The sequence below is a fragment of the Mytilus edulis genome, chromosome 12 (assembly GCF_963676685.1).
Source record: "Mytilus edulis chromosome 12, xbMytEdul2.2, whole genome shotgun sequence".
NCBI lineage: Eukaryota > Metazoa > Mollusca > Bivalvia > Mytilida > Mytilidae > Mytilus > Mytilus edulis.
Window position 1 is genome coordinate 32,521,802 of NC_092355.1, and position 25,898 is coordinate 32,547,699.

Consider the following 25,898-nt stretch of genomic DNA (forward strand, 5'->3'; position numbering starts at 1 on the left):
ATCTTTCTCCAAATATTTTTCTCACCATATCGTTTATATCCTAAGGGGCCTCCTTGTACCGTGAACCGAATCGTCCTTGAAAATATCGCGATTTCGATACATACGGTGAATCGTTTCACCCTTAACTTTGGAGCTGTATAAACATGATAAATGCACATGGAAGAAAACAAATTTACAGCAAATTATATATAAAAACAAAATTTTTTGACTAGCCAAACTTTTATTATAAATGCATCATCAGAGGTCTTCTAGCTCAGGAGACAAAAAGAATTTTGAATTAACAAATGTAAGTGGGTCAAGACTTAACACATTAAAACGTTTAAAGCTTGTTCCAACCTGGCCTCTTTTCAATTCTCTTTTGTAGATATCAATTTTGCTTTTTGCAACATCTGTAAAGCGTGCTTTTGGTACTTCCTTAAGATCAATCAGCGAAAGGCCATTACAGAGATGTTTGTGATTCAATATTAACCAAACACCAATGACTGCTGTAAAACTCAATTGAAATGGAGAGGATGCAGCCAACGGAAAATGTGTACTCCCAAGAAGTACATCATTTACAGAATCATAAAAATAAAAAATCAATCCTAAATGTGAAACACCAATACAAGGTATAAGAGTATTGCTATGGTCAGGATGTACCTGCTTGTAGTAAAAGGAATAAACTATTGTTTTTGCTGCTATCTGTACCAAACTACTTCCAGCAGAATTGTCATTCATTTCAAAATGCCTCTGCTTAACTTCTACAGCTGACTCTACATCTTTGTAAGTTTCTTGTTCTCCATCAATAGTAACAATTATGACATCTGCACCTTCCATGATCAAATCCAAATAGCCATGCCAAACATTTAGATTACCTAAAGTAAATTAAAGGTAGAACTAGAAAAGCAGTTAGATCATTCAATATTGTAATATGAGGAAGGCGCTACCTTAAATGCCAGCTTTATACTAAGGCAGCAACCATTTGATTTTCTGGGGGGGGGGGGGGGGGGGGGGGGGCTATGGTTTTTTTGGGAGAAAAAAAAATTTGTTTTTGATTCTGAGAAAAAAAAATTGTTTGTTTCACCCTCAGCTGCCACTATATGTAATGCTAAAATTGAAAGAAAAAAAATGTTTTCAACTTGTCGAGAAAAAAATAGATTGTTTTTCGCCGCAGGTGAAAAAAAAAGTTTGTACAGAAAAAAAAACCATAGCCCCCCCCAGAAAATCAAATGGTTGCTGCCTAAGACAATGTCCTATGTATTGATGGTTGTTTGTTGTTTAACATCCAGTGGCAAATATTTCATGCATGTTCAGAACGAATCTCGAAGGCTACATTAATGTATTGTTTATGTCTAAAAGAAAGTTCAGATGGAAAATGTTTAGGGAACAAACATAGAACTTGAAAAGGCATGAGGGGTTATGCTATTTTTCCTGAAAAAAATTCTGATTCCAAAATTGATGAAAAAAATCTGTTCAAGCATAGGACAAAAAAAATATTTTGAATCCAGATCTTTACCAAAAATGATTTTATCTTTCAGGTATGCAAAATAAATTTAACTTTTATATATCTAAAAACTAAAAAACTTCCCAAACAGCACATATGTCAGTCTGTACACAGTATTTTTTTAGGTGATAATTATTATTAAGGCCATATTTGCCAATTTGACTGTTATGATAAACCTTAATACTAGTGTTAAATTTTGACTAAATAATTTTAATTGATATTGCTGAAGGGTTTCGGTAATAAAAATCTGACTCGAATAAAAACCATTTGTATTTCTGATCATCTCAAGTTTATGAGTTCTACATAAATATCATGTACTATTAAATTCAGAGTCGGTTTTATGGTTTTATGTCATTTCTTGCATATATTTGTTTTTGTTTATACATGTACATGGTGTAGCTTACTTTTCAAGTTCTTATATATATGACAGCAAAATAAAATTGAGAATGGAAATGGGAAATACAAGCATGTCAAAAATTTGCTTTCCAGTAATGCTTAATCATGTCATAGTTGTTTTCAAGAAGACACATTTGGTTTTAGACAATAACTTGAGTATAAGATAATGGATCTCCATGAAATTTCACTAGGAGGTTCAATACACAAAAGGAAGATTAGAATTGATTTTGGGGTTATGGTACAACATTATTGGGGGTATTTTTTTTTTTATTTTGGGTTTTTCTTCCAAAAATTACCTTATTTACATTGATTATACTTATCTAGTATATATATAGATGCAACAAATACTGATTTGGCAGGAGATGTACTTAAAATAGGGTGTTTTAAATATTTTATCTGTAATTTGTGTATTTTTCCTATGATATGTACTTGTCTTCTTGATAATGTCTCTGTGAGTATCAAGATAAAGAAAATACATTTGGTAAGTATATATTCACAATTGACATGCGCCAGTGCGAGGCAAAAGGATCTTCTTTCCCTTTAATTCCAAATGTTTCACTGATTGTATGAAAATTATAACAGAAAATGTACAAAACTCTTGATAAAATTGCATTATCTGCAGATTTATTGATAACTTTCCTCAAGATGTATTCACAAGGACATAGAATTAACATATTGCATTGAAATTGAAAGGGGGTTCCAGGGGTCAGAACCCCCCTTTTTTTTGCCAATCAATGCATTTGAATGGGGACATATAGTAGTTGGACCCCCTCCCCCCTTTGTCCTGTGTTGGGAACCCCCCTTTTTAAAAATGGCTGGATCCGCCCCTGTATTGTCCATGCTATTCTGATCTGAGTTTATACATGTATACTGGCATGGCTGGTGCTGTTTCAAGTTGTCTTCTTTTTCGGTTTCTTCAGAAGTATTTGTTTAACCTGTTCGGTCAGTATAAAGTGTTACAGTTCTTATTTAGACGCAACACATAAATAGTGACCAAAAAGGTACTGCTTTCACATGAGAGAAGCTATAAAAAAAATTAAATGTACACATTTTCAATATCATGAATATTTTTGTAGGACTTATTATCATATGAAATTAAGAAGATATGTAGTTAGAGATTTCTGCTTTAATAGAAATTTGTGGATTCACCTGATAACTGTTTTCAAATTAGTCCATATTGAAGTTTAAAGGATCCAAAATTAAAATATGTTTGATTTCAACTGACATAAAAAATTTGGGTGTTTTTTATATGCTTAATATACATCTGTGGTCCTATCAGGCTATGCGTGGCAGAACATTTTATTGCCTTTAATTTTGTACTCTTTTTGGTCATTAAAATAAATTTGTAGTACTAGTTCTGTTGTGAAGTTGCTAACATGAGAATACCCAAATTGCACCTAAATTGTCCTCAACTTTTTTTTTTTATGTACCAGAGAAAAGTTTATTCTTTGCTTATTTTGTAGACTTTCCTTGTTTACAATATAGTTACACCAATTTAATTTTGAGTCCATGTAGAGTCATTGAAAATGAGAATTGAAATTACATCCAAACAATCCATCATGATGATACATTACATGTATGGTTAATTTCAAATCTTTAAAACTGGGATATAAACAGATTTTGTTTTATTTCTTCAAATATTTCGAACAATTTGATATTATTCCATGCTTTAACTATTACTTTTTGAAGAAAAGGATGCTGGTAACAAATTTAATTTGCTCATCATAAAAAGATGATAATAAGAGAACTCCAAATGGTGAAAGAAAACTTGGAAGATTTTTGAAGTTTTTTTTTACTAAAAAGGTGCAATTTGGTTTCTGAGTACAATTTTGGTACTGTGATGTTATATAGCCATAAGTGTGTATTGCTAAATATAAATATACACTGTGCTTAAACGGCTGTGGGTAACTTAAGTTACCCACAGCCCAAGATGGAGCCGCCTTGCGTCGGTTAGATACTTTTCTCCTATAGAATAACAATACCACGAATGCATCAATTAAACAACTGAATTTAAAAGTTGTATTAATCGTTTAGGGAAACCCCTAAACTGGAAAGGTGATTAAATTCTACAAAATAAACGATCACAGCACGATTTTAAAAAACACTTAGGCTGTCCGTAACTTCAAAACAACTTGTCCGTAACTTTTTTCATCATACCAATAGAGATGTCCGTAACTTTCAAAGAATCGACATACGCGGATGTAATGTTTAAACCGATGATAGAGATTGCATTGAATACATATTCACAAAACGAAGTAGATGTCTAGTATGATATAATTCATTGTATCGATGGAAGACAAAATTGGGAAAAATATGAAAAAAATCACGACAAATCCGCAAAACTCGGGTTTCATTTTGTAAAACGTCGGGGTACCCAAATCGCCTAGTTCGGAGGGTTGTTTCCGATCATAGCAGATAAACTGTTGAAACATCATTGTTCGTTTTTATTTTTGAACAAGTAGACTACACAAGTATTTTTTACACATACATGTAGCATGTATACACTTTCTGATTTTCTGCCAGCAACGACAAGGGTAGCGTGAATCCGGGATTTTGGAGGGGAACCCAAATTGCCCAGGCATGCAGTGGATAGACTATACGAGACTTAAGTGCACAAACTTTTTCCGTCTTTTTGAAAAAGCCAAAAACACTTTTCTCTCATCCCCACAAAAACAAATCCCATCAGCATTGACAGTAAAATAAAAGGGGTGTCAATCTGGACACACTGGGACGTTGAGCACGGTGATATTGCGGCACCCTGGCCAAGATTTACAGTAAACGGGAAAACTTTAAAAAAGGACATTTTGTATAAATGAATAAACCTAGTTTTAAAGCTAGCTGCATATTTCATTTGTATGCAAGTTGCATTAAATCTCATTAAACTGAATAAAACTAAAAGATACAATAGGTAAAAGTCAGTGACAATAAAAGGAAAAGAGCAGTCAACATAGTGTAACAATTCGACATAGTTTATAAAAATATAAATAACTACGTAGGACAACAGGATAATTTAATAGTCTAACAACCCCTGATAACATATAAAGAGAGAAAAAAAAACATACTAGGAAACATATTCAAAAAATCATAACACTATAACTAACTGGTGGGATGTATAAATACCGAGCCGCGCCAAAGAGTATTCATCAAAATAACACTATAACTAACTGGTGGGGTGTATAAATACCGAGCCGCGTCAAAGAGTATTCATCAAAATACACATAGAAAGAAACAGAGGTGAAGGTAAACCGCAAACATATAATTAAACTCAAAACATTAAAGAGCCACGGTATGGAAAAGCCTTGGTCTGACAAGCGAAAAACGTCGATAAGACGCACATCAGTAAATAAAAGTTCAAACCATAACCAGGATGGAGTACCACAAACCCCACATAAAACTTCTGTGGTGTAAGTATGATGCGTTAATAAAATCACATTTGGTGGGGAATGAGTAGTATAAACGGCCGCGAAGGTTACAAATATGATGTTAATTGTCTTCTAATTGTTGAAATTATAATTCTTAAAATTTTAAATCAAAAGTTACCCACATCTAAAAATAAAGTTACGGACAGCCTGCTTAGTTTCGATAAAAAAGTTACGGACATCTTATGCATTTTTTAAAGTTGACCTTGCGCTTTAGTGAACTCTATATTAACAAATTTATGGTAATTGTTAGTCATTTATTTATTCAATAATCCTATAAATATTTACATTCTGCATGAAAAACGTCGCAAAAGGTACATTTTGTATGAATTAAATATCAACGAGTTTAGAGTCCGCCATCTTGGGCTGTGGGTAACTTAAGTTACCCACAGCTGTTTAAGCACAGTGAATATAGGTTGAAATATAATGTGAACCTGATAGTGATATAGTGATAAAGTACTTGGTAGAGTGAATTTTTTTATCTGACAGGTTTAAACTGGTGCATAAAATATGCAGGTGACTAGTCTGCTGCAGCTAGATGTACCCCACACACTTCCAAGTAACATGCCCTGTATATACCTATCAAAGTCATGGTATTCTCATTGGTTATCATAACTCTATCTTCCCATAAAATACAATTTTGGACAATATGGGAGCATACAATATATACAGTAGTCAGTTCTAAATGTACTACTCAGACTCAAGTCTCCTTTTATGATTAAACTAAGAGAGAGAAAACAAAACAGTTTCCATCTCCTGGGACTGTATAAGGTGTGACATACATTTTGTAATCAATGAAAAGATTTGTTGAGAGTTTGCCAAAGGAAGTACAGAATAAAAAGATTGTGAATTATTTGAATAATTATTCTTTCATGTTTAAAACTTTTGTTAAGTTTTAAATTAGTCTGTGGGCTACCATAGGATCCAGAGGGGGGACGGTCCCCCCTTTTTCATGGGAAAAAATTGTTGACTATAGGTGTAATACCACCAAATCATGGTACGTCACATCCGGTTGCATACGAAAGTAGGTCTAAAAAAATATTCCCTTGAATTTGACCGTTGTAGGTAATTAATCCTACATTTTATTGCAGTAAAACTATTTCTGTGTCATAAACATATGTCTTGGGTATTTCAAAACACCATTATTTTTTATTTGTGATTTCTATAGAAAATTTTGTAATCTTGAGGTTACATGGTGACTAAACCTTGAACACAGATAAAATAAGGGGAGAAATTTGATTGGTTAACTTCCAATGATGGTTATTTTCTTATATGCAATGAAATGTTATGTGAAACTTTTTCTATAGAACTGGACAGGATAAAACTTTACTCATGCCAAGTAATTCTTTATTTGAAACAAAGATAAATTCTGCATAATTTTTTGAAAAGTGCAAATTTAACAAAGACTAATAGGGGAAAATCAATGGTGGTATTACACCTATATAGGTAATCACTGAAGGCAGTGAAGCATGACTAGAGCGCCCCGTCAGCAGGCCCTCCTTATGAAAAATTCTGGATTTGTCATTGACTACAGTACATAAATAACAGTGATCACATTCAACAGTATAATTATCATTTTTCCTTGATGTGGGGAATAATGTGGCAGATGAACAAAAGTATTCATGGTCAACCAGTGCACCGGAGTTTACCCGCATGCCGCATGGCCATAACAAAAAATCCGAAATGTATTGCCTGCAGAAGTTTTTTCTGTGTTCCCATGCCTGGACGGAACTTTTACGCTAAATATGTAATCGTTTACTATGATTTTGTTACTTTTAAATGAAGTACCTGTGATTATTTAGGTAATTTGTTTTGACCTCACTGATAATGGAATGTTGAAGCAGACGAAACATGGCGTCAGATGTTGTTGTCCTAACTTCGGTAATTTCCGTGGTACAATAAAATTTAAAGAAGCCACACAAGTTACCAAAATTTCTGAATTCTTGTTTTATCAAACAAATAAAAATTAATGTCGTAGTTAACATCGAAATTATTCCGATCTGTTCCATTTAGTCAATTAAGATCGCGTTAAAACGTTAAATTTGGCCGTCATTAAAAAAAAATAATCGTACGAGATTTTACGAGAGTGACGAAACTTTTCAGATGGGTCGTCTAGAAAGAGTTATCGTTCTTTGTCCCAAAACGATGCTTCTACCATAAGTGCCAGCATAGCTGGCATATAAATCTACTTAGGGTTTCTTTTGTGCTTTGTCTGCCTATATATGCAATGAAATATCTTGAAAAATCATTTTTACATTACCCCCACCTCCCAACATGTTTACTCTGCAAGCTGGGGGCAAGTGTGGATGGAAACATGTTTTGACACACTCCAAGGAGCCTGTGTCGTTCACTTGGTTTCAATTTAGTCTAAATCTTCATTTTAGGATGATTTCAACCTAAACACTTATCTGCTTATATGAAGATCTTATCCTACTTAACATTTTTGGCATTGAAAATTTCAATCTATCTATAACTGTTCAGAAGATATTTATTAAAAAAACACTTAAATCGGTCAAAATCTACTTTTATGGGAAATAACTCCAATAATGAGTGGTCTGATCATTTTGGTCATTTGACTTGTTTGTATAGCTTTTATTGCTGAACATTGTTGCAATTTAAAGTTTTTTGCTATCTATTATAGTTTATGAGATTATAGCCAAGAACATCAGTTAAAAATAAAAAATTTGCTAATTTCAAACAAAAATCATTGTCGATTTCTTTCTTTTTTTTAGCTACATTTTCTTTTATTTATAAACAAAATCTTGCTTATTCCTTAAGAAAAAACTATTATGTCAATTTAAAAAAAAACACAAAATCAAAACAACTAAGTGTGACGTGTGTGGCTCATCTGGTTTCAACTTTTGTCTAAATCTTGATTTGAGATGATTTCAGACCTACAGGCTTATTTGTAGATCTTCTCTTTACTTAACATTTTGCTGTTCAAACTTTCAATCTATCTATAACAGTTTAGAAGATATTTATTTCAAGCACTAAAATGAGGCAAAAATAAACATTAAAGGGCAACAACTCCAATAATGAGTGTTCTGATCATTTCGGCCACTTTGTTTGTAGATCTCTTATTGCTGAACATATTTGTAATATATATTTTTTTCAATTTATTATAGTTTATGAATTATGAATAATAGTCAAAAGCATTAAAATTTGCCAAAAATTGTCATTTATAGGCAATCACCCTTATGCAAGGGTATCCGACAAATCTGAACCTTTGGCGGCCATGTTGGTCAACCAACTGATTTTTTTTTAAGTAGATACCCTAAGGATGATTGTGAACAAGATTGGTTTCATTTGGCCTGGTAGTTTCAGAGGAGAAGATTTTTGTAAAATTTTATGGACAATGAATTAAAGGTATCAGTCCTAGGTCATGTGTAGGTACATATATATTAATATTGCCTTTCTTGAACCAGCCTATGTTAGGTTGTCCGTATGGCTGACTGGGATGTATAAATATGCAGTCGCATACTGTCAGATCCCAAATGCACAGTTCTACACTCTTTTAATGAAACCCTATATCAACTCTTTCAATCGACTGTGAATGACCATATTTCTATCTAGAAGTGCAGTAATTATTATTTACTGTCTTTTTCCAGTATTAGTCTTTTTTAAAGTCGATAAGTGAATGTTGTTACATGTACCCTCAAAAATTTCTGTGCATGCTCAAAATGGAAGGGCAGAAGGTGCATGAACCCCCACTGATAAAATTCAATGGGCATGCTGCTTTTAACATGTTTAGACATGTGAGCTAAAAATTGACACTATCTTGAACAAGACAAGCCTACTTTTATGTTTTGTATGACTAGTAAGAAAAAATTATACCTATGCTTGTATCACCATATACAATTTTTCCATGTCTCTTTCTACATGGGCATACTTTGATCTGGTTGGCCTTTCTATTATCAATTGTGAAGTAGGGTGATGTGGAAAGCTGAGAAAATAAATGGAAGGCCAGCAGTACTGTTAATTCAGTTTCATCATCACATTCCTTTGTACGTGACAATCCTTCTTGGATTTCTGAAAAAGTAAAGGAAATTTAGTTTACCAGCCTATACACATGTACAAAGTATCTACTATCTATAAGCACATGTATGTCATATAAGCAGTATAATGACGTATTCAGGGTTCTCACTAAGGAATTCAAGTAAGTCCAGGGACTCATGACTTTTGCCCATGACGAGTCCATAATGTTTGCTTTTATGGATTTCTGAATTAAAATCCATTGCACTCTTCTGTCATACCCGGAACTGTAAGTAAGCTAGTTCTCGGCTGAATTCTTACAATCCGCCCAAAGATGATCAAATACAAGCGGATTCCAGTTTAAACAGTTCGTTATGACTTATGATCGCCGGATCGGATGATAAACTTAAGCTTTTTTTTTCATGGACGCACTGGGATTTTAAGGCCATTTTGGGAAAATAATAAGCTTTTTTTCATTGGGAATGGGGCTGATATTCAGCCCCTGACCTGAAAAATTCCTGCCCCCAAATACAATCCCAAGCTGTGTTTTGTGATTATATACCTTGTGTTAAAATCTAATTCCATTTGCTCAATCAGAACTCAAGTTATCGTACGGAAACCATTAACCTGCGGTCCTATAAAAACACAAAATTAAGTTTTCTTGGGTATTTACGATAAAAAGAAATTTTTAAAATTGTTTGGAGGTTATTGAACATAATATATCATTTTGAAATTAATTATTGATCGAAAGCCAAGTCATGCATTTTTTGTAAAAAATTACAATTCTAAATACAAAAAATAAATTCACAGATAATTACAAATTTACGTTTTAAACAAATTATTTCTCAGAAGAACAACATCTGTAAACTGATTATTATAATGTCATCTTGTTACTTTAGGGAAGTTTTTTCCAGTCAATTGAAAGTGAAGTTGGTGCTCGCAGCTAAAGAAACTATCATCTTAAGTAACCTCTGCAGTTGCCCAAATTACCATCATCTGCAAAAAGAAGTCATTTTGGTTTTGTATTATTAAATGTAATTCATATTTTTTGTCAAAAATAACTGGAAAGTAATTGAAGAAAATTTAGGAAACATTAATGTTTTAAAGTGAACATGCGAGTAATATTCGGTGGACCTATATTTTTTAACAGCATTTACTATTGGTGTCATATCTGAATTGCCATATATTCTTTTGTTTCAAAGAGGAAATGACTCATACTTTTCATTATTTTCGGAATAAATTTAATTTTTGTAAGCATCATATTTTGTATATTTCCACTGGTATCTAAAGATTATATTTAAGTATCTATTAACGGACTGGTTGCAATTTTTAGTCAAAGGTGTGTTTTTTATTCCTTTCTCCACGTAAATCTCTCATTTCAAACTTGAACGAATGGAGGTTGTCATCGAAGATATTTATAAATAAATATTGAATTCCGAATGTATTATGCTGCGTAAAAAAGCAAGAGAATTACGAGTGAAAAAGGCGCATGTTTACAAGTGAATAAAAAATTGGATTAAATTTAATGCACCATACCAATGCACTGTATTTGGAATGAGAATTTTAGCATTGGAAAGGTCGATTATTGTTAAAAATCCAACGGGGATTTAAATAAAAGCGGCAATCAAACACTTTATTCCTAAATGGAGATGGGTTTCCCTATCTAGTATTCTAAAATAGCATCAAATGACGACTTCCGTTCGTTTAAGTTTGAAATGAGAGATCTATGTCGAGAAAGGAATAAATAACACACCTTTGACTAAAAATTAAACAGAAAGACGTACTGCATTCAATTTGTAAATAATTTTACATCTGCATTATTATAAAGCAATATTAAAGTATTTATTTTATTGTAATTGATTGGGTTACCATGAAAGTTGTAGATTTTATCAAAATGTTTTATGGAGAAGATGCCAACCGTGGCAGATAGTAACCTTGCGGTGGATAGTAAACAAACAGTATTTAAAGTATATGTGTGTAATTTTAACAGAGATAAACACTGAAATAATTGAAAACATTACAAATAAAAAAAAAATCCTGACTAACAAAAAAGGGGGAGGGCCGAAAACTCAATCCCGACCCCGAGTACCTGTGGTTTTCCAGACACTTTAATATTTCTTTAATTTTGTAATTCATCCGTCTTAGCACTGACTTTTATCACATTTTTCATGTTTATACTAAATTCTTTGCATATGAATTTTAGTGCCAACTTCAATGTTAATACATTAAGTAGTCTAAAATAAGTTTCATGTTTAGAGTTTCAATAAAGAACACCAAAAAAAAATAACAACTATTCAAGGAAACGAATAACCAAATTTGAGCATATATAAGGCCTAAATTAATATATTGGATGTTTCCCCAATCCCGACCCTGCCAAACAAGGTGTGGGTCAGAAGTTAGGGAAATAATTTTATTTTTTCCAAAAAGCTTTAACAACATTGGACGATCCTGCAAGCCTGAAAATCGGAAATGAATAAAATAATATTTGACTTAAATTTGACAATAAAATTTTATGAGTAGAACTGTTTTTACAGGGTCGGTCGGGATTGGGGAAACAAACAATATTTTATTTTAGGCCTAATCCATTTTACATGTACTTGGGGAAATTAGGAAACTAACCCCAGAATTTTGGTCACAAAATAAATGCAGCAAACTTTTTAACCAACATTAGTAAATGTAATGTCACGATTGCAGTGATAAGACTAATTATTTTATTTGGAGGGGATGAATGATTAGGGGAAAATCCATTTACAATATTAGTCAGACTATAGGATAAAAAGTTCTGGTGTCACAAATTATATAAAGTTATGAAATTCTAATTTTTGCAATTTACAGAGATATACTATGAATCATTATGCTATATATTAAACTTATCTACCATCAAATTTATATTTGCCAGTATTTCCGGGATTTCCCAGTATTTCCTGGGAATTCCCTGTATTTCCCTGGGAACTTTTTGCCAACCCTGTTTTTGTGCAGATGGTGGTATTTTGGGCAACTGCATGCAGAGGTTACTAAAGATGACTGTTTCGTTAGCCGCAAGCAATAAGTTTACTTTCAATTGATTGGAAAAACTTGCCTTAAGCCAAAAAGATAAGATTATATATTAATCAGTTTAAAGGTGTTGTCCTTCTGAGAAATAATTTGTTTAAAATGTAATTTTGTCATTTTCTGTGAATGGATTTAAAAATGCAATTTTCTACAAAAAATGTATGACTTGGCTTTAGATTAATGATTAATTTTAAAAAGAAACATCGTGTTCAATAACCTCAAAATGTTTTATTTGTTTTTATCGTACATACATGTACACAAGAAAAATAATTTTGTGTTTTTACGATAAATTAAAGTTGTAGTAGGCACCAAACATTTTCTTACTGAGGTGGGGGGGGGGGGGGGGGGCTCAGGGCTCGACATTAACTATTTTACCAACTTGTCCCATCGGACAAGTAGTTATAAAACATACTTGTCCGAATGAAAAAGCCACTTGTCCGTAAAATAAGTCGAAATTATGTTTACTATATCTAGAGCAAACTATCTTATTGTATCTGTGCAACATTTTTCTTTTCTATTGACCTACCCAAGTACCCAAGTCAAAAGCCTTTTAGAATATTTAATGTTCGAATAAATGGTGACTTTTGAATTCCAAACAGTAAGCATGGTAAGTGGTGTCCATATTGGGATGTACAAATACGAAGTCACGTTCGGTCAAAATTTGGATGTACAAATATGCAGTCAAGTTCGTTCTGAATCCGAACAAAGCTTCTGCCTCATATTGATTTGATTGTTGGCATTAAAACATCCAGATGTAACTGTCAGTTGCACATTAAGAACGCGCAACAATAAGTGAAAACCGAAGAGCAGAAAATACTGACTGCCATTGTGAAAATAGTGGGTGCACCGTGCGGGATAGGGTAAATAATTAGCCATGCAATGACCACCTGCAATTGGAATGTTCGCTGTGACGTCACAGGTTACCTGTGATCTTGTTATGGTGGGCAAAAAATAAAGAAAGATGCGTGGAATTTCAACTTTAAATAATCATAACTTTTTTATTATTTAAGTTAATTTAAAAAATCATTTGGTTCTAAAAAAATATTTTTAAAGTACAAAGTCATGGTAAACTTCTGAAATAAATATTCAGTTATTTAGTGTATGTAAATTTAGGTCCATTTTCAAACTCTTCAAAAATACACCGACGAATTTTCTAAATTCTATGATAAATTCATTTTTCCACATATGTATATAAAACTCGCCATTGAATCTCATCCAAAATTCAATTTACAGACCCAAAATTGATCTAGAAATAACAAAGCAATTAAAGTTTAACAAGAGTGCACACACTGAAATGTCTCGCCTTCTTTACTAATCATTGATATTATGTTGATAGTCCTAAGTATAAAGCTTTATTACAACTGTCACATAAACTTAACATTAACCAAGATAGCTAAACAAAGACCAATGAACCATGAAAATGAGGTCAAGGTCAGATGAACCATGCCAGGCAGACATGTACAGCTAACAAAGCTTCCATACAACAAATATAGTTGACCTATTACTTCTATTTAAAGAAAAATAGACCAAAACACAAAAACTTAACACTGTGCAATGAACCATGCAATTGAGGTCATGGTCAAATAAAACCTGCGGGACTGACATATAGATCATAATATATTCCTATACACCAAGTATAGTTGACTTTTGGTATATAATATTAGATAAAAAGACCAAAACTTAAAAACTTAACTTTGACCTCTGAACCATGAAAATGAGGGCAAGGTCAGAAGACATCTGCCCGCTAGACATGTACACCTTACAATCATTCCATACAACAAATATAGTAGACCTATTGCATAAAGTATGAGAAAAACAGACCAAAACACAACCAGATGCTCCGCAGGGCATAGCTTTATACGACCGCAGAGGTTGAACCCTGAACAGTTGGGGCAAGTATGGACACAACATTCAAGCTGGATTCAGCTCTAAATTTGGATTGTGATTAAATAGTTGACACAGCATAGGTTTCTGACACAGAATGAATGTGTTCTAATGAACTTAAAATTTTTGTTTTCTCTTAGAGCAATTCACTATGCTGTTGAATATTAATCCTCTCAAAAAAATGTTTGAAGAAATTTTCTTTTTTATTTAGGCCTAAAAAAAAAATAATATGTGTTTCCGGTAACATCATTTTGAAAAATAGGGTCGGTAGGTCGGAATTCTTTTTTTTTTTTTTTTTTTTTTTTTTTGACATCGTAAATGAAATCCGGAAAATTATCATGTTTTTTCCAAGTCCAGATCTGTAATTAGTTTCAAAAACCGGAAGTGTGCCATTTGCAATGTTTTTGAAGCACCTGCTGTGCAAATTTCTTGGATTTTAACCTATTTGGAATACCTTTTGACATTAATAAAATGTTTTACTGGCTTTCTATGCAAGAGGAAGCAAGAGAGAAAAAATATTATGTCATCTATCAGAAGCCTGTGTCAAAAACAGGGTCGGTTGATAATTTTTTTTTTTTTTTTTTTTGGAAGATCCAATAAAAAAGTTAGGGTCGGGGCTAAAAAAACAGGGTCGGTCGGGTTACCGGAAACACGGATCTTTTTTTTCTCGGCCTTATGAAATTTCAAATGAGAAAAATTGAACCCAATTTTTTTAATCACATCCCCCTTTCCCTTATTCCAAAACTAATCTCAATTAAAATTTCTAATGGAGTTTGCAACAATAACTACTCATTTAAATACATCATAAAATATTAAGATGTAAAAAAACTGCTTGTTATCACTGAATGGTAAAGATTATTTTAATTTATCAGTTGGTAGTAAAAAGTGAATATACATTGTATATTGTATATAACAAAGATTTAAGTTGATTCTGGACAAAGAAAGATAACTCCAATTAAAAAAAATCTTGCTATTGCACAATATTTTGCAATTAGATATTTCTTGCTTACTATTCTGGACAAAGAAAGATAACTCTAATTAAAAAAAAATTTGCTATTTCACAATATTGTGCAATTAGATATTTCTTGCCATTGCGCAATACTGTGCAATTGAAAAGACTTGCTATTGCACAATACTTAATATAATAATTTTAGATCCTGATTTGGACCAACTTGAAAACTGGGCCATAATAAAAAATCTAAGTACATTTTTGGATTCAGCATATCAAAGAACCCCAAGATTTCAATTTTTGTTAAAATCAGACTAAAGTTTAATTTTGGACCCTTTGGACTTTAGTGTAGACCAATTTGAAAACAGGACCAAAAATGAAGAATCTACATACACAGTTAGATTTGGTATATCAAAGAACCCCATTTATTCAATTTTTGATGAAATCAAACAAAGTTTAAAATTTGGACCCCAATTTGGACTAACTTGAAAAACTGGGCCAATAATCAAGAATCTAAGTATATTTTTTAGATTCAGCATATCAAAGAACCTAACTGATTCATTTTTTGTCAAAATCAAACTAAGTTTAATTTTGGACCCTTTGGACCTTAATGTAGACCAATTGAAAACGGGACCAAAAGTTAAGAATCTACATACACAGTCATGACAGTTAGATTCGGCATATCAAAGAACCCCAATTATTCAATTTTGATGAAATCAAACAAAGTTTAATTTTGGACCCCTTTGGGCCCCTTATTCTGTTGGGACCAAAACTCCCAAAATCAATACCAACCTTCCTTTTATGGTCATAAACCTTGTGTTTAAATTTCATAGATTTCTATTTACTTAAACTAAAGTTATTGTGCGAAAACCAAGAATAATGCTTATTTGGGCCCTTTTTTGGCCCCTAATTCCTAAACTTTTGAAACAAAAACTCCCAAAATCAATCCCAACCATTCTTTTGCGGTCATAAACCTTGTGTCAAAATTTCATAGATTTCTATTAACTTAAACTAAAGTTATAGTGCGAAAAACAAGAAAATGCTTAATTGGGCCCTTTTTGGCCCCCAATTCCTAAAATGTTGGGACCAAAACTCCCAAAATCAATACAACCTTCCTTTTGTGGTCATAAACCTTGTGTTAAAATTTCATAGATTTCCATTCACTTTTACTAAAGTTAGAGTGCGAAAACTAAAAGTATTCGGACGACGACGACGCCAACGTGATAGCAATATACGACGAAAATTTTTTCAAATTTTGCGGTCGTATAAAAACTAACTATAACCACTGAACCATGAAAATGAGGTCAAGGTCAGATGACACCTGCCAGTTGGACATGTACACCTTCCAGTCCTTCCATACACCAAATATACTAGCCCTATTGCTTATAGTATCTGAGATATGGACTTGACCACCAAAACTTAACCTTGTTCACTGATCATGAAATGAGGTCGAGGTCAAGTGAAAACTGTCTGACGGGCATGAGGACCTTGCAAATACCAAATATAGTTATCCTATTACTTATAATAAGAGAGAATTCAACATTACAAAAATTCTGAACTTTTTGTTCAAGTGGTCACTGAACCATGAAAATGAGGTCAAGGACATTGGACATGTGACTGACGGAAACTTCATAACATGAGGCATCTATATACAAAGTATGAAGCATCCAGGTCTTTCACCTTCTAAATATAAACCTTTTAAGAAGTTAGCTAACGCCGCCCGCCGGATCACTATCCCTATGTCGAGCTTTCTGCAACAAAAGTTGCAGGCTCGACAAAAATTGGGATTTTTTATTGAGTAATTGGCCATTGTTTATTAGTTTGTTTACTTGCCAACAAAATGACACTTATAATGAGATGCAAATTAGTGAATATGACATCACAAATGAGATTTGCGAACATTCCTATTGTGCGGACCCAAAAGTGAGTTAATGCAGGGATTCTTTGGCGTATGGACAATGTGGCACTTTCCCGACAAGAGATATTAGATTTAAAGTCCCTTTTCTGACTGGACGTGACTGCGTATTTTTTTTTTATCCTGCACAGCCAAATAGACACCAAAAAGTACCAAGGTTTCTACTGCAGGTCGGAGGAAGACCATGGGAAGACCCTGTTTCTATACCCTATTCAACCCTTGAGTTGGCCCATGTTGAAGGAATAGCACTACATGTAGCTTTGAACATTAATCATATTGGGAACTATTGCAAATTGGTTCACTTTTCAAAAGAAAATTGAAAATTTTCATGTTCTTTCTCAAATAAATATATCCCTTGAAGACAATCATTAGACATGTTAGAATATAGTTCATATGTAGCAAGACTTTTTTCATTCTAAAATTATTCTAGTTTGACATTTATCCTGCATATAGTAGCAAACTTACGTTTCAACTATATCATGTATATGGACTTGATAAAGATTTGGAAGATTTCGTAAACATGCAGAAAGTGTGGCACTCAACGCTTCAAGATTCATAGGACTATTCTGACGTGTATTTGTGGGTTGGGCCATCGGTATTTGGGAAAGACTGCAAATGGTCCCTGTCAACATGGTCAAGGATATTTCTTACCGTATTCTACATAATTACCTTCATTTAGCAAGAACTTAACAAGGAGCTCCAGTGTCATTTTCGTTTGACTGTCTGTTGGAATTTCTTTCTTTGTGATAAAATTCTTCAACATTTTAAATGCTTCAATAAAAAGATTGCCAAAAGCAAATGTCCTTTGGGTGGGCTTTAGAGTACAGTCTGCCTTTGTGAAGCAGTAACCATTGTCCGGGTCAGCAGCGTTGCATGATCCTATTTCATAGGCTCCAAGTGCTGTGATTTCTTGCTTGAACTTATTAACGGCGTCTACAAAAGAGGGATTTTCTGTTAAGAATTTACTATGGAATTCATCAAATATATCACTGTCATCTCGCCCAGTTTTACGTTTTTTCTTTACGGGTTCTGTCTCCGCACTGGAACATGCCATCATCGATTTTGATGTAGTGACGTAGTGACCAGAATGGAACATCTAAATACCTACCGATACAAAATATAACAACAACGAACTATCAACTATTCGGAAAAATATGTCGGGAAGTCATCGATTACATGGTTCAGGGTACCTATTTATTGGCAGATGGCAGTTAGGTCCGCTGCTGTATGCCCTGAGGTAATCGGTGCCCTCAGGTAATCGTGGCAATAGTGCCCATATGCGTAGTAATAACATGATCTAAAAATAGAATAAACTAAAAATACATCATTGTACTTTCTATTTCGACTGACAGTAGACATAACTCTATAATGACTTGACATCTAAAGTGAAATGGCTAGATGGTATCAGTACCCCATTCAACATCAAACAAGGTGTAAGACAAGGAGGAATACTGTCCACTCATCTTTACAAAGTTTTTGTCCAGGACTTACTTGACGTGGAATTAGAAGAAAATGCTCTTGGATATCACCTAGGAAATATATATGCAGGTACTCCAACATGTGCTGATGACATAGCATTTATCTCTAACAATGAGAATGAGCTTCAGATAATGTTAAATGTACTCAGCAGATATGCCAATGAACATCATTATACCATACATCCAATGAAAACACAAATTATTGATTGCTAAAAGACAAAAAGCAACTTTAAGTGGAATCTAGGTGGAAATGAAATAAATATCGCAGAATCAGGTGTACATTTAGGTATTATAAGAGCTGAAAAGAATGAATGCCAAGTCAATATACAAGAAAGAATACAAATTGCGAGAAGGACGAAATATGCTCTAATGGGGTCAGGAGTCCATGGAACAAATGGTTTAGATCCTCCAACATCATACAGCATCTATAAAACATATGTTGTTACCAAGGCTTATATATGGACTCGAAGTATTACCCATGACAAAGGCTAATATTGAGCAACTTGAAAAATTCCACAGGAAAAATCTCAGGCATATACAATCCCTACCAGAAAGAACATCTAACGCAGCAGTCTTACTTTCAATAGGAGCCTTACCGATAGAGGCAGAAATACACAAAAGATGTCTATCTCTCCTTTTATCTCTGTTAAACTCTGGAAATGATAAAATACATCAAATACTAACCAGACAAATAACTACAAATTTTGACAATAATAAGAGCTTTTTTACAAGAATAAGGAATATACTAGAAATGTATGGGCTACCAAGCATCACCCAATTACAAAATAACATACCAAAGAAAGAGCATTGGAAAAATTCTATCAAGACAAAAGTGGAAAAATTTTGGAATGAAAAGATCTTAGCTGATGTAGAAAACAAATCAAGCCTAGCATTCCTTAATACAAGCAATCTAGAACCAAACAAACCACATCGTGTCTGGAATATTAAACAACTCCCACGATTCGAACTACGAAAGGCAATCATTAAAGCAAGAGTAATGACTGGGACATATATACTGCAAGTGGATAAACACAAATTCACACATTACAATTGGTCGGTTAATCTATATTGAGTATGCGGCTATATGGGCGACTGGTCTGTTAATCGGGTTGGTTATACGTCTGTTAAGAGCAAAACACTTAATTTAATGTTAAACTCTATTAAATATACAGATTTTTGGCATGTTATAAGAACCAAATCAAAAAAAGAAAAGTGTCTGACAAAATGATGTCTATCATAGAACATTTTGCACTTGTAAAAATATTTCTTAGTCTGTGCAGTTTTCAGTAAAACTAAAAGGCGTCGCGCAAGTATGTAGTATTTATGCTTATACGCATAGCATTTTTTTTAATAAAAGGCGAAACAAACAAATTTAGATATCATTTAAAGGACAAAAAATAGTACTGTGGTTCTAAAAAATAAATTGACATTAGTCAATATTTCATAATTGTAAAATAACGTGAATAATACCACGTTTTAGTGAAAATTATGGGAATAAAGTCTGTTAATGGGTTGGACAATTGAAATTGTGTCAGTTAAGAGTTTTTTAGCCACGACAATAATTTTGCTACCTTTATATTTTCCCCTTGAAAAATTTAAGAATGAGATGTTCCTGAGTAAACAAAAATGACAATACGGTGCCACAGAATCCTAGAAAGAGCATTTTATTTTGACTTTCTTTGAATTTTATTGAAGGGTGTGTCACTTCAATATAGCGTAATATGGATTGGCATCTGGAATATGCATGAGTTTTTTATTGACGTTTTCAATCAGCCTTAATTTTTGTGTCTGTTCGAAGTAGCACGTTCTCAATTCCGACTGAAAGTGTCTTTCTAATACATCACAGGGTACATATAACGTGTTCTCGTTCACATATGAACATGATATTTGTCACTGGACGTTAAACCCTTATTCGTCAGCATCATCCAATTGGTTCTTTTCTTCTATTACTTAATAATATGTTGTTTACAAATCACTCTAAAGAAGTAAACGGAAAGGAGCGAATGCAGCTACATTTATTTATTTTAAGTTTCAATTCATTTTATTCCGTTTAGTTCCTTTCTACAGAAGTGCAGAGGAGAACTACAGTTGTCTATGGTGGCCGGTGAAGTCCATTTCGCGTTTTCGCGATTTCGCCTTTTATATTCTATAGGGCAAAAACGCGAAGTCGAAAACGAGAAATCGGTTTCGCGTTTTCGCGTTTTCGACTTCGCAATTTCGGGTTTTCGCCATATAGAATATGTAAGGCGAAAACTCTAAAGCGCTAAAACGCAAAATGGCATTAACCTGCCACCATAGTTGTCCGCATGTAAACTTCTAGAATTTGTCACCAATATAAGTACATCGCAATCCGTTACTGTTTCAACAGCCATCGGTGTTTCATGTGTGTATTCTTAAACAAGTATTATTTTTCTCTCGTTTTAAGCAATGTATCACTCTCTACTGTCCTTATATATTATTCTATATTCTGCGTTTCCATCCAGATTTTCGTGTATACCATGACGGTCCGGATTGGGGTATTGTTTATTTCTGTATTCTTTAAATTGTTATGTCATTTTTTTCTACATTTTATTTATCTTACTCATTATTCTTTCTTTATTTTTCATATTTTGTCATCCCAATATATTTTACTTACTGATATTTAGTTTCATTACGACGTTTATCTCTGATTTATATACTGATTACTAATGTAGATGAAAAATTTGTGTCATTCATGACAATTAAACAGAATCAATATGATATATGCGATCATTCTTGGATGAAATTAATATTACTTTAATATTACACTTTTTGAAACCATTTTTATCAATTTTCAATTTCATGTGTTGTTTCCGTATGTGTTATGTTTCATTGCTCATGTGTTGTTTTCGTATATTTTAGCCGCTCGTCGTGAGCCTGCTCATTTAATCCAATAACACCCCATATAGCAATAAATTATACTTTTATTGCCATTCATAACTCTTAACAGACCAATTAACAGACCGGGTTTTATACATCCGACCCATTAACAGACCAGGTTTTAAATAAAGATTAATTTAAGTCACCAAAATACAGATTTTCGTGTAGATTTTTCGCACAATGATATCAATATGGTTAACAAACACAATGCCTTTCTTTATTCGATGTTCAAAATATTGAATGCAAGTAAATTTAACCAATGTGTCATTTTGTGTACATTTTATGTGTGTAAAATGTGTATACATTTGTTGATGAGTAACCCGCCTTTTCATTTTATAGATCGTACATCGAAGCTAGAAAAATAATAATTAAACCACTGAATTCAGTACATTGAATTGTTTTGTTAGACATGAATACTTTTTATGATGAAAGTATATTTAGAAAGTTATACAATGAAACATGCTGAACTTTCAATGATTTTCTCGATAACACCTGATTAACAGACTTTAGCCAACCCGATTAACAGACCAACCGCCGATATAGCCGCATACTCAATATAGATTAACCGACCAATCTCTCGGTTAGCCGAGTGTCGGCCGTGAACTTTAACCTGTGAATTACCTTGTTAAATAACAATGAATTACAATAAAATTATACACGTATGTATATAAGACAAAAGGATATGGAGTGGGTGTCAAAGAGACAGTACCACATCCTCATTACACTAAAAGCTAAAATTAAATCTAGAGGTCTCCACAAGGTCTTCAACAAGGGTGGAATACCACTCCTTGTGGTGAGCTCTAAATTGCCCCGAACAAAACCCAAATGTCAATGTATCTAAACATGCACAAATACCAGAATGTTAAAGACATGAATTTAAACAAAATGGCAAAATAGAACAAGACAATTCAAAAGCCACGGGTCCTGACTTGGGACATGCGCATTGAAAATGCGGCGGGTTTAAACTAGTTTTGTTGGATCCAAACCCTCCCCCTTTCCTCGTGGCTAAAGAAAACTAAACGAAATTAAATACATCAACATACACACAGTAAAATCATTTCGGAAAGCATCCAACTCACTCATAGAAGCACCAGAACAATTAAAATATAAATAAAAACACGAAAAAGTGACTCTAAGGTAAATGCTCGCAGTTAACTAAAAGCAAGCTCAGGATGTAGATCTTTTTATTGGCTTTTTAACAGTGTTAATTACAACAATCAAGATGAATTTCAAAGAAATGTGCAACCTGGGTTTTGATAAAAACTACGTTCATGATTTTATTTGGAAAAACGACAATTTCCTAATGCATTTTCTGGAGGAAATCATTAAAGCAAAATTTTGTAATATATACCAGGCTATAGCTTATTATTTCTTCTTTCAAACCATACCAAATTTATCAATGAAAATTTACAAAAATAAAAGATGAAGAAAAAGGCACGAACCTTCTAAATTCAAGAAAATTTTTGATTGAAAAATGATTTTTTTTTTCATTTTCGGTGATCAATTTAGACATTTTCAAATGATTTGTTGGAAATAAAAATAGTTCTTTCCTATTCTACTATCATTCCTCTAGTCTTCATAGTCATATAATTTTTATGCGAAAAATTTGAAAATTGTATGAGGTAAGTCAAAAGGGGTGGACACATGTTTGAACAGAGAAATCTTGCACATGAGTAAATATGCATACGTATGTAAATTTTGTGCATGTAAATGGGGCTGTATATTCGTTTTTTTTCAATTTTCGTGCATATTTATCAGAATTTACTTTATACCAGTCCTTATAGTACACACTAGTACTTTTCTTTTATTTTAACAACCATGTATATGCCTTCCAATTAATGCTAAGTGCAATTTCAGGATAAAAGCTTCATTTTCTGCTATATCCTCACTATCAACAAAAGGATTTTGCAAATTGATTAAATTTTTAAAATTTGCCCTTGAAGTTTAAGGAATTTGGACTTCACCTTAAAATTTTACACTTACAATACGGTAAAGATGTTCTTTATTCTCTTTATTTATTTCTTATAATTTACAAATAAGGGTAAAAACAAAATTACCGAACAGTGATCATAATCATAGTCAAAATCAAAATCAAAACAGACAAAATTGGTTATTCACCACCAGAGAAACTGGTTACCGCAATGGTCCTGACTTCAAACAAAATGGTGGGTTGAATCGAGACTTTACAGCGCGCTAAACCTTCCTCTTCCATTGCGGTGTGAATGTACCAATGTTGACAAAATACAAAAAACTGTCAAAATCGATAACACACTCCACTCTCTGAATCACATGGATGATTGGAAAACAACTGTTAAATTCCTGACTTGGTACAGGCATTCTCCGAAGTAAACATGGTAAATGGTGGGTCAAACCTGGTTTCATAACATGCTCAACCCCCCACCCGTATGACAGTTGTTAAAGAGTTTCGTAGTAGATGGAGTTACCCATAAAAGACATAATCAGTAAAGTGACAATTTTGGGATTTTAGTCGTCAAACCTGAAACCAGTCGGGAGAACATCATAATTGGTCAGAATGCGGACATTTGTAGTCAGACCAAGGTTATTCAAAAACTCAAAATAACGAAAACTTAACACTGACTGAGTAAGGAAAACAAAACAGTGTAAGTTAAAACATGATTGACGAAAAAAGGTTTGACATTATTTAAAGAGATCCGTTGTTAATGGGGTACTCCATAAAGACATAATCGGAAAAGTTCAACAACGGGATTTCTATCGTGAAACCTGTAAAAACATCATAAACACAAGACAAACAAAAAACCCAATTTATAATCTTCACCGCTTTTGTACGAAATTCCTTCAAAAGTCACATGACCAGTGTCAGCCTCTACCTTAATGTGCCAAATTTCCATAGGGAACTATTATCTGAACATAGCGTATCCTAATTTTGATTTTTTTTTTCGTAACAAATTATTCTTCTTTTTTTACGCGTTGGCACAATTTTTTTCATCAAATTTTACATTTTAAATTCTTTTAAATATATTCAAGTATGATTTAAACTTTATAATGGCCAATTTTGAGTTTAATTCTGTATAGAATGATAAAGTTATTTGTATTTTCCAGCGGTCAGGGCATATGTAAGATCGTCAGTCAGGACAAAGTCGGCGATGGTCAGGTCAACTTTTTTTACCTTTTAAATTTAAATTTTAACATTTTTCTTTAATATTATTAAAAATAGGATTAAACAAATATCAGTTAAATTCTTCAAAAGATAAAAAAGTTATTTGTATTTTCCAGCGGTCAGGGCATATGAAAGATCGTCAGTCAGGACAAAGTCGGCGGTGGTCAGGTCAACTTTTTTCACCTTTATGAATTCAATTTTGACTTTTTTCTTTTATATTTATTAAAAATATGATATAAACTCGTTGTAATTCAAATTTCAGTTAAATTCTTCGAAAAATAAAAAAGTTATTTGAATTTTTTAGCTGTCAGGGCATACGTAATTTAATCGGTCAGGACAAACACGACAGTGGTCAGGTCAACTTTTTATATCTTTCCGAATAAAATTTTCCATTTTTTCTTTTAAATTTATTAAACAAATGTTTAATTCTAATTATATTCCAAATTTGAAGTCATTCTATTGAGAAATGACGATGTAATTAACTTTTTTTCTGTCAGTCAGGACATTGGTCAGGACATTAGTGTAACCCGGGCGGAAAGTGCTACTTTCGTTTTTAATTGGTGAGATTGCGAATGCAGTCACTGTGTTTAAGTTCCCTACTTTCACTTTCGGTTTTGATTGAGCTGAGATTGCAGATGCAATCACCGGATTGGAATTATCGATTTTTAAATGAAAATTTTGGATTTTCATTTACAATAAGGTGGAGCGAAACGTTCAAGCGTTTGGTATTAACAAACACCAGTTGGAGGGTCTCTGAGAAGTCCCTGATCATAGGATTCTGGTAGAGACCGACTCCCCCCACAGGGGCTCGGTAATTGGATAAAAAATTTATAAAAATTTTATTATTTATTTGTATTTTCAGTCTATCTTTATTACATTATTACCGCGGGCATCGATTCGAGATTTATTTGTTTACTATCAATGTGCAATTTACTATCCAGCCGTATACGAAAAAAACCTAAAGGGATCTAAGTCGCCATTTTGAAATGCTTCCACTTAAACATGTTAAAATTCTAACAAATAAATGTTATTTAAAATACTTTCCTTTCACCGATTTTATATAATACCACTCATTTTCTTCCTAAATTATTGATCTATCAGAAACTGTCATTCATTCAACTATATTTTGCAGTGTTTATACGCTACCGTCTCATTTAGTTGAAAATTTTCAAATTCCCCAGCTATAGAATAAACCTGTCTAAATGATATACCAAGCTTGTCGAGTCATGATAACCATAAAATAAACCTGTGTTAATGGTATACCAAACTTGTCTGGCTCTGATAACCAAGGAATAAACCTGTGTCAACGTTATA

General features: G+C 33.0%; 1 protein-coding gene across 1 annotated transcript; it reads right to left on the bottom strand.

Annotated features, from left to right (window-relative positions):
• Positions 1 to 200: 200 nt before the first annotated feature.
• On the bottom strand, positions 201 to 18,159 carry LOC139498292 (uncharacterized). The gene is made up of 3 exons (XM_071286655.1): positions 17,739 to 18,159; positions 9,133 to 9,327; positions 201 to 854 (listed from the first exon to the last, which is right to left on the bottom strand). The coding sequence occupies exons 1-3, from the start codon at positions 18,124 to 18,126 to the stop codon at positions 238 to 240; spliced, it is 1,200 nt and encodes a 399-aa protein (XP_071142756.1). The 5' UTR covers positions 18,127 to 18,159; the 3' UTR covers positions 201 to 237.
• Between the last annotated feature and the right edge of the window lie 7,739 nt (positions 18,160 to 25,898).

Excerpts from the sequence above, each read along its gene's own strand:
- LOC139498292 (XM_071286655.1), bottom strand. The coding sequence starts at position 18,126 with ATGATGGCATGTTCCAGTGCGGAGACAGAACCCGTAAAGAAAAAACGT. Across the intron at positions 9,328-17,738 it reads TAAGTTCTTGCTAAATGAAG|AAATCCAAGAAGGATTGTCA; the intron begins GTAATTATGTAG and ends TTACTTTTTCAG. Across the intron at positions 855-9,132 it reads ATATGGTGATACAAGCATAG|GTAATCTAAATGTTTGGCAT; the intron begins GTATAATTTTTT and ends AATTTACTTTAG.